The 10,605-nt window shown below is 32.2% G+C and overlaps 1 protein-coding gene across 1 annotated transcript; it reads right to left on the bottom strand.

The window, feature by feature from the left end:
* Positions 1-332: 332 nt before the first annotated feature.
* On the bottom strand, positions 333-1,938 carry LOC145054906 (uncharacterized). The gene has a single exon (XM_079003171.1). The coding sequence runs from the start codon at positions 1,861-1,863 to the stop codon at positions 454-456; it is 1,410 nt and encodes a 469-aa protein (XP_078859297.1). The 5' UTR covers positions 1,864-1,938; the 3' UTR covers positions 333-453.
* Positions 1,939-10,605: the final 8,667 nt, after the last annotated feature.

Genomic DNA, 10,605 nt, shown 5'->3' with positions numbered 1-10,605 from the left:
TCGCCTCACCACCATGCCTATGGCATTGTGAGTACTCGTACCGACTTTAATGTATATGTGTCATATGAGCTTTTAACTTTTAATAAGTCGTTGTTAAATGAAAAATACAGAAGTCTTATTATTATATGTACATTTGTGATTTACTTAAATCATTATCATAAATATCGAAAATATAAATAAATTTTTTTTAATATAAACTTTATTTAATAACTAAATCACTTATTTAATTATAAACTTTTATCATAAACTATGATAATCGTCCCTTCTTTTCAATTATATATTTACCAACAAAACTAAGTTTTTCTTTTAATAGAAAATTAAAAACCAACGTCTTAGAAAATTTAATCACTCTTTTTTAATTTAATCGTCATTATTTCAAAATATTTATACAATAATTTGCTATAGAATTCGATCGATAACAAAATGTCTAAAATAAAATTCAATAAACAACCTTTAAGACACGTATTGCATAAATTCTTGATCACATTCAAGACCAGCCATGGTCTCGGGAGCTAACACTACCTCAAGATCAATACTGCCATCACCATCACGACCTGGAAAAGCCGAAATCTTACCATCAAATTTATTAGCCTTACCGCTGCGAATTGCCATGGGCCGACCCCACCCGAAGTCATTGTTATACATTGGAAACCTAGGAGAACTTCCCATGGTTATCATAGCACCATCAAAGTTACCCAAAGGAAACAACTTTGGATTGCTTTCCCAATCCTTCACACCTCGGCGCACAGTAGCATTATCATGTGCCACCACATTTTGGTGGAGCTGATTGGCTGCCCACGACAAGTCATGTGAAAGTAGGTCCCCAACGGAAGCAACGGTTGGGATGCTTTGGATCAAGTTACCGAAATAAAAGGGGTCCACCTTAGGATCTAATCGATGTCTACAGTTAACAGCCATCCTGAACGTCGTCGTTTTGGTGTCGTGGAAGTTACGCGCGCGTGTTACAGAACGCCACAATTGAGCGCAAAGTGATTGGAATGACGAAATTTCACTTTTAGGCTTTAACGTGCCGTTAGGTTTTCCGTTACCGTCGTTATTCGCCTTCCCGTAAATCTCTGCATCGTTCAGATCGGAGTTTTGGGGTTTCCATAACGGATTATTGGCTCTGAATTTCATCTTCAAGATTGATTCCCTGCTAAAGTGTATGATCCTCTCCCGCAGCGGCTCATCACCGGAAAACGTAGCAGCCGGTCCACCGTCGGGAAGTGGCAGGACCACCGGAGAGTTAAAAACATTTTCCCGGCAAAAATTCGGGGAGTTCGTTACTTTCATGGCCCCTTTCGAGATCTCAGCAAAAGTATTAAAAAAATTCCAGAAGGAAGTCCCGTCGACCACCGCGTGATTAACGGTGCACCCAATAAAAACCCCATCCCCAAGCTCTGTCACTTGCACGGCGGCGATTGGTTGGTGGTGCCCGGCGTAACTCAAGGTCTTGTCAAAAGCAAAGAAAGTCTTGAAGCATGGGTGAACGTCGCAATTGGGGAGTAGAATTTGATGTGTGAAGAGATGGGTAGCGGTGGAATGAACGAACTCCACACCGGAATCGTTGCAGATAATGTTGACATGCCCTTTGTCGTCGGTGGAGAGGCGGCCGGCGAGGGCCGGGAAATGAGACAGGGTTTTAGAGAGAGAAAGTTTGAGGAGGGGAATTAGTTGGTGGGGAGGCAAAGGAGGTTGAGAGAGCAAGACACCCTTTTGGATGTATTGGCAAGAGAGCATAGGAAGATCAGAAACTGAGAGCTTCAAGGATTTGATTATGGAGTTTTTGTCTGGATGAATTTTGCATTTGGAGATTATGGCAACTGAATCAGTTGCAGTTGTAGAAGAAGAAGACGAAGGCATAGTTTCTTTCAGTATCAAGTCAATGGATGTATGCACTTGTAGACTTTGTAGTCGCTGTGAGTTTGTGGAAGGAGATGTTAGATTTGATTTGGTATTTATAGGGATTCCAAACTTCAGTAAAATGTTATTCTAGGAAATAAAACTTTTACGACATTTTAGCATATTAATAAAGATTTTAAATTATTATTCTAGTAGTATAAATTTCTATATTCGTAATATACCATTAGGGGTGTAAGTGAGCCGAGCTACTCGTGAGTTATTCGGGATCGACTCGTTAAAAGCTCGACTCGAGATCGAATTAAACGAGCCCGAGCCGAGCTCGAGCCTAGATATGAGGCTCGTTTACTAAACGAGCTCGAGCCGAGCTTCAATTAATGGGGCTCGCGAGCCTAAACGAGCTTCTATATATATATATATATATATATATATATATATATATATATATATATATATATATATATATATATATATATATGTGTGTATGTGTGTGTGTATATATATATATATATATATATATATGTGTGTGTATATATATATATATATATATATATATATACATATATATACATAGAGGCTCGTTTAGGCTCGATTAGGCTCGCGAGCCCACTAAATTTTTCATGAGCCGAGCTCGAGCTTCATTTTAAGGCTCGAATCGAGCTCGAGCTCGAGCTCAAGCTTCCTCAAATTAAACGAGCCGAGCTCGAGCTTGGTCAGGCTCGGGCTCGGCTCGGCTCGTTTACACCCTTATATACCATTCATCTATAAAATTGAAAAGAATATACCAATTTTTGATTTGTCAACTTACCTCCCACAATTTATCATATGACATGATATCCAACATAATAAAGAAACGTAATTTTGTGAGCTTTTGTTTTATATAAGTGTTTTAAAGCATAATAACGGACAATAACAAATATCAGTGTTATAAGTGTTAAACGCGCTCTATTTAATTAATTTTTTTTTATCGATTTATGAAATGAAATAGTTATGCTGGTATGTCTATTTCTAGACTGATAGATATAATATTTTACTTGATAAATATTTTTTTATAAATTTTTTAAAGTTTCGGGTGGGGTTTTGAGGGTTGTTGAGGTTCATGAACCTTGGTAGGCAGGTTCCATGTTGGTTTTATGATATGATCAACCTTTTTTTTCTTATACTACATTTTCTTAAAACTCTCCACATTTGTTGTGTGTATTAAAAGAGCAAAATGACAAACATAAACATGATTTTGGCCTCAAATAACCAGACAACCCCGATTCAATAATTATCTATTTGCTTAAAAAGCACATGTTTTGAATTTATTATCATTGTTTTTTTTTTTTAATTAAAACTTAGTATTAAGTTGTTTTTGGTATTTTTGCAAATGCTTTGTTGATGCTAGCTGACAAATTTGATTAAGGGTTAACATGTCTTTAGGACTTGATCTTATTTTTCAGGATTTCATCTTAGTCTTTCAACGTTGCATGCATTTTGGATAGTGTGGGTTAGGCCTTTTTTTTGGTTAAGTCATGAAATGATAAATGTCAATAATGGATAATGATATTTTAACAAATATAGTGTTGCTGATATGAACATTATTTCTTTTTTACATTATTATCCGAATATAAATAGATGACTATTTTATCTTCATATTTAATAATAATAAATAACATGCTGACTACTTATTTGGTAATCGATATAAATTTAAAGTGTACATTATCAAATTAAATAATTTTAAAAGTAAAATAGATTAAAATATATGATATTTAACATACACTAAACATTATTTTAAAGTAAGTTTAATAAAAAATTAAATCAAAATATGTGTTACAATATATTATTTCTATATGCTCTCTCTATACATATGAAGAACTGCAATTTTCTTGTCATTTTCTACCTTAGAGAGTTGGAAAGTAAATAATTAGAAAAAAAATAGAACATGGAAAAAAAAAAAGATAATAGTCATTAAGTTCTACTTTATTGTAATTTATTGGTTTTAAATTTGCATTTTTAATGAAATTTAAAAAGAAAGAAAGACACTATATGAATGTCTATTATTAAATTCTAACTTGTTTTAATTCATTGGTGTATTTTTTACATGGGGGCTTAGAGAGGGGCAAAATGGGCAGCTGCACAGGGCCCGATTTTTTTTATTATATATTTTTATTTAAAAATACAAAATTATAATAAAGATAAGGGTCATTTTTTTCTTGTTCGTCCTGGGCCTTTAAGAATATTTCATTTTACATTTTTTTATATTTATTTTTTGACTTTTCGAATTTCCCAAGTAGCATGTAATTATAAACATATTTACACGCATTTAATAAAAATCAATCTTAAAATTTATTAAAAGGTGAATGCAACAGAAGAACGAAGAAGACGAATGAAATTTGGAGTGATATTAAGGATTTCATTAGGTTTATTGAAAAAAACATATATATATATATATATATATATATATATATATATATATATATATATATAGAGAGAGAGAGAGAGAGAGAGAGAGAGAGAGAGATTAGATTATTAAGAAAACATAATTGATTTAAAAAAAATATAATGACATTTATTGAAAAAAACACATCTGACATCATAAACACTATTCCTCTTCACATTCATGAAGGAAACATCAAAATACATCTGAATATGTTAAGTGTTGTTAATATTAACTTCATTGAGTTAAAGGAAACACACTTAGCCTGGGATATTACATAATCATAGGATTATTATTTAATTATTTTGGATTTAAGGTTCTTAAACATAAGATTTATTACTTTTATGTTTTAGGTAAGATCTAAGTTGTAAATATTATTTGAAATTGATTTTGGTATTATGAAGTCTTGGTTAGTGTAAGGAGTAATTATGATCCCTTATGAACGAAGCATGTCATAAGATGATTAGAATACTTTAAGTTGTATATTTAAGTATTTAAGATACCTTTCAGGTTTTTATTTCGATTGAGAAAAAAAAAAGGTTGAGAATGAAGGAATCATTCTCAGCCACACATTTATTTTGATGCAAAACACTTAGGCGTACCGACGGAAATGGATAATGAATTTTGATATATTTAAAATCATTTTTCGATAAAAATGGCTCATTAAAAACTTAAAAAAAAACGAAAAACCTATGTTTTTGTATATATTAAGGTAATGATTTGCATAGTTTAAGGAAACATGGTTTGTTGGAAAACACATATGTATTCCTTTCCCATTTATGTCCGATGAAGGTTTTTGTGCCAAAAATAAATGAATGGCTGAGAATAATTCTTTCATTCTCAACTTTTTTTTTTTTTTAATTTTCTCAATTGTACTTACCTCTCTCTTTCTCTCTCTCTCTCTCTCTCTCCCTCTCTCTCTCTTTCTCTCTCTCTTTCTCTCTCTCTCTCTCTCTCTCTCTCTCTATATATATATATATATATATATATATATATATATATATATATATAAGCTTAGGTTATTTTGTTTTTACTAAGTATTGTGTGCCAGAATGCACAGATCTAGACCAGCGGATGAAATTAATTAATAGACATAATTTGAGAGTGTATGATATTACAATGGGGTAACATGTACCATATAATCACACAATTTTTAGCAAAAGGGTATTTTGGACAATTATCTACATTTATAAAAGGAAATTTTCGGATTTTTAGGATTGATTAATTTTTCTAATTTAAAAAAATCTGAATTTTTTAATTAATTCAATTTCAATTTTTACCGATTTTATTCTATCAGAATATTTTTTGTTAAATGATACTCTTTGAGAATTTTATTTCAATAAAATATTATTGAAGAAAAACAAAATTCTTGAATCAGATGTTGAAAAATAACAAACATTCTAATGTATTCTTATACATCTGAACTTAAATACAAATTTATACATATTCTTACAGACTAAAAGTCTTATACATTTTAATATAGTTATAAATATTCTAAAAGAATATCAACAAAAATGAATAACATTCTTAAAAAATAACAATATTCTGCTAGAATACTCTCGTTCTCCATGTTTTCTTCATTTTCCACATCAATGGCAGCCCCTTCAAAACCTAAATCCAAAAAAAAACATAATCAACTTTAAAATAGTATAACTTTCAGTATATTCTAACATAATAAAACTATAATTCTAACAGAATGTGTTAGACATTAAAGACTTTAATTTATTCTAACAGAATGTACCCGAGTCACTTGATCAACTATTCCCCAAGTCACCTGATCCGAATTATCGACTTAATCTAATTACAATGACTACATTGTAGCTAACACATAGGACAATACTTTGGAAAAAGGTCAGCTTATTACAAGCTAGAATGTGGTAAATATGACAGTTCAAAGATCACAAATGTTTCTGAACAAAGAGTGCTAAAAATACAGCTGTAACATCGCATGTTCGAAGGACTATAACTCAACCAATATTAATCAAATTTAAATGACTTCTGAACCTAACTTGTAGCTAACACAAAGGAGAATATGCAGAATCAAATTTCATATCATTCCAAGCTAGTATGAGAGAGATATGATAGTTCAAATATTACAAAAAAAAATTGGCTGAAATATTTGATTCAAGCATTTTAACAAACATTTGGCGGACAAAATCAGATGCACAAATCTTTATACTCCATTTGATGAAACATACAACATATGTAATTAATAAATAGATGAATGTGACTAAATTTACAATAAAAAAAGATAATATAGTGCATACTTGGAAGCCGATTCAAGAATCTCTCAAAGATCGAAGAACACATCCATGGCTATCGCCAAAGTCATACGTGAAGAACAAGCCGGTCGATTTCACGAACTTGGGGATTCCGATGAAGACGATTTTAGATTCTCGTTAGATTTAAGTGAAGAAGGAGTTTCAGCAAAAGAGATCGATTCGCGAGGCTGGACTGTTTTTCCTCTTTTCAATCGCGATCTTCTCATCAAGGTTGAAGTTAAATCAAAGGATAATGAGATTCATGCTTCTGATTCAATCACCAGTTCATTACAGAAGTTGTTCATTGATGAACTAGAAGAATCTTCATGTTCATCATCAGAAGCCGACGAATTGGAAGCTCTACCTTCTGGAATTTTCTGTGTGTGGAGGCCTAAGACGGAAAGTGGATCATCACCTATTATGCATATGGAGTAGTTCTACCGGGTCTCTATTGAAGAAGAAGAGTAGTTCTACCAGGTCTCTATGTGTGTGTGGGTATTGTATGAGATGAAGAGGGAGCGTAAAACCCTAATCTGGTGGGGGTGAGGTTTTAAAACTGATATCCTAATTTAAAAGGGGATATTATTTAATTTTATCAATTTACCATAATTAATTATAGTATAGATTACTATTACACCCCTATATTTATTATTAATGATTTATTTTTTTTCCTAAAATCCTATTGGTGCATTCATGCACACAATAATTGCTGAAAATATTTGAACCTAGCTCTGTCTGTCTCTCTCTCTCTCTCTCTCTCTCTCTCTCTCTCTATATATATATATATATATATATATATATATATATATATATATACAATCCGGATCAAATAAAAACAAAATTTTTGGTAGGAATTTAAAAAGTTTTTGATGTACATATTATTTTAGTAAACCAAAAAAATCATTATATTCATAAGAAAAAATTCCTAAAAAAACACATTCGTGAATCATTTTTTAGTAAATCAAACAAAAATTCACTTGACGAACAAGTTTAATGAATAATAACAAAATCAATGTAAAAAAATCATCAAGACATTTTTTTTTTGTGAATCATTTTATTTTTGATTTATCTAATGATTTATTTATTTTTGTTTCACCTAAAAGATATGCTGATTAAAAATTTCTTCTTTCCCTACCAAAAATTTCATTTTACTATATATATATATATATATATATATATATATATATATATATATATATATATATATATATATATATAAAGGTGGAGATCCGTTGATAACTAACAGTTTAATGAGAATCCGAAAACTAAAAAATGAACGTTAGATCAAAAAATGTTCATTAACAACATGATCATCATTGTAGTTTTATATTTTTAAAAACATTAATAATAATTCTTAAAAACTAGAATAAAAAATAAAATTTTGGATTTAATAAAAAGATCAAAGTTTTCATTTTTTTTAAACAGGTTTATCGTATTTTTAAAACTTAATTTAAAAAATGTCGTTTTTTTCGATTTTTTTTAATAAATGCAGTTTTTTCGAATTTTTTTTCAAAAAGTGTAATTTTTTTTAAAAGCAATAATTTTTTTTAGAAGCAATATTTTTTTTGAAACCCAACATTTATAAAAAAAAAAAAAACTCTAAGTTTTAACAAAAAAATCATGTAGTTACACATGCATATATGCATACTTTTCTGGTATACACATATTTAAAAGTGCATACAAACATATTTCTTAATAAGTAATATTCGTAAATAATCATAAAAAACAAATTTTATTTAATGACTTATAAACATTATAGTAGAATTATTTGTCGATACAAGATAAACTATAAAAAAGAAAAAACCGCTATAAATGTTTTCAAAGTGTCTTAATTTCTTTGTGCCCAAATTGCAATATTTTTTAAATTTATCATTTTCCACATCTTCAATATTATCGACAAATTATTTCAAACCTACATGAACATTAAAAAAATAATTAACGAAGAACACTCACACAAAATGCATGTGTGCATATTGTATCATCCATAAAAATCATGATAAATTTAAACTTTTTAAATACAACCCAAAACCATAAAGTGTTTACAAAATAGTTTTCAAAACATTTCCGACATCAGAGTTTCCCAAAATCATAGATCATAAACAGAGGATGTGTACGGTTATGCCTTTGTCTTCCCGCTGTCATCTGAAGTACCTGAAACATAACCTAAAACTATAAACCAATGCTTAGTGAGTTTCCCCCAAAGTAATAACACATAACATAAGCATAATAACTAACAACATGCATATAGAGCCTTCAGACTGACTGGAATGCCCCACCGGCCTAAAAACTATCTGGTATGTTCACAAAACCTTCAACATGACGGGTACGCCTCACCGGGCCTTCAGCCTATCCGGAACGTTCTCCGGGCCTTCGGCCTGACTGGTACGTCTCTCGGGCTTGCAATCTATTCGGGACGCCCTGGGTGTCTTGGCCTTCAGTCTACATTGGTCCGCCTCAACCCAACCACACATAACTATGTTGACATATACACAACAGATAAGTATACATATAACCAGTCCACAGACAATTAGACAGATCTTACAGATAACTAAGAATAGCATCATCCTATATACTAGGATACCGATCAAACAGATCACTACAACACAATACTTACTATCACATAACATGATATCTAATTCAATGGGCCGACCTTGGTGCCTTCTACCCGCAATTACAGTGAGGAAAGCTCACCTCACAGACGGAACAGTAGCTGATGAGATCCCGACTCCGAATCTCAGCTCAAAGTGTCATCTATCCAATCAAATGACCAATCATAATCAAAATCCCAAAATACCCTTAAGTCAACCTTGGTCAAAGACACAGTCAAATTGGTCAAACCCACTGAGTCAAACCAACCTAGTCTCCTCAGACTGAGTACATGGGGCGTACTCCGAGTACAAGGGCGTACTCCTAGAAGCTCCAAAATCCAATAAGTGCTTAATGTCTTAAGCCCTTACGTCCATATTTCAGATCCATGGCTAAAATACACTCAAGAGTCATAAATTTTCCAACTTTATGAATTTACATTCCCATTAAGTGCTTATCTCAACTTCTTAATCCATTAAGACATTCTACAAGATACATGTAGCAAAACCAACCATTTGAAATCCATTTTTTATGACTCAAGACCCTCCTAAAGGTCTGAAAGGATAACTTAATGGGTCAAGAGCATACTTTGTTTATGAAACATGTAACACCCAGAAACCAGAAGGCCAAACGAGGAAAGAAAATCTCCAAACCAGAAGGCAACTCGTCGAGTTCAAGGGTGAGAACTCGACGAGTAGGAATGTTGTCACATGTGTTTTTGGAAGACCAACTCGATGAGTTGGAGGGGACCAACTCGACGAGTTGGACTGGGTTTGGGAAACCCTAAATCCAAGATTTTACACCCTATTTATACATCCTAAACTCTAGGGTTTCTAGTCTCCAATGTCCAAACCCTGAGTCCAGAAACCCTAATGCTAGTTTGAGTGTTGTGATCCATTCTTGAGAGAAATCTTATATGTTGAAGTTTGTGGAAGAAGGAGAGGCTTGAGGATTCAAGAAGGAGATAGTACATCCAGAGACTTCCTTTCATCATCATCATTTTCTGGTAATTAAGTCTCTAACTTGCTTAGTAGTTTCTTAGATCTCCTTATTTTCACTTTATTGGGTTTTTGGTCTAAGGAGCTTGATCTTTGGGATATGGACGCCCCAAGTGAGTGAACCATCAGATTTGGAATCGTTAAGGGCTGTTAGGACATAAAGGTGCAAACTTTATGCCATTGGAGCCCCCATGCAAGCTCTAAGATCTCATCTTGGCCTTTTATGCCCCAAAAGGCCATACATGGAGGAAAAGGCATAAGCTTTACGTGTTTAAATGATGTCTAAGGCCTAGATCTCTGTTTATATGCTTTAGTTTAGAGTATTGATGACTTGTGGACCAAGATCTAAGTTCTAAAGAGTTAGGGTTTGAGCCAAGCCCATCAAATGAGGGTATTAACGGGTAAAGTTGGAAACTTTACCCTTAAAAGGACGTTTTTAGTGTGTATGAGAAACAAGAAGCTTAGATCTGAAGTGTAGGGG

This window comes from Lactuca serriola, chromosome 5 (genome assembly GCF_051521515.1).
Source record: "Lactuca serriola cultivar US96UC23 chromosome 5, Lser_US96UC23_V15, whole genome shotgun sequence".
NCBI classification, from domain to species: Eukaryota; Viridiplantae; Streptophyta; class Magnoliopsida; order Asterales; family Asteraceae; genus Lactuca; species Lactuca serriola.
The sequence above is the reverse complement of the archived record's forward strand: the minus strand, read 5'-3'. Positions and strand labels throughout refer to the sequence as shown.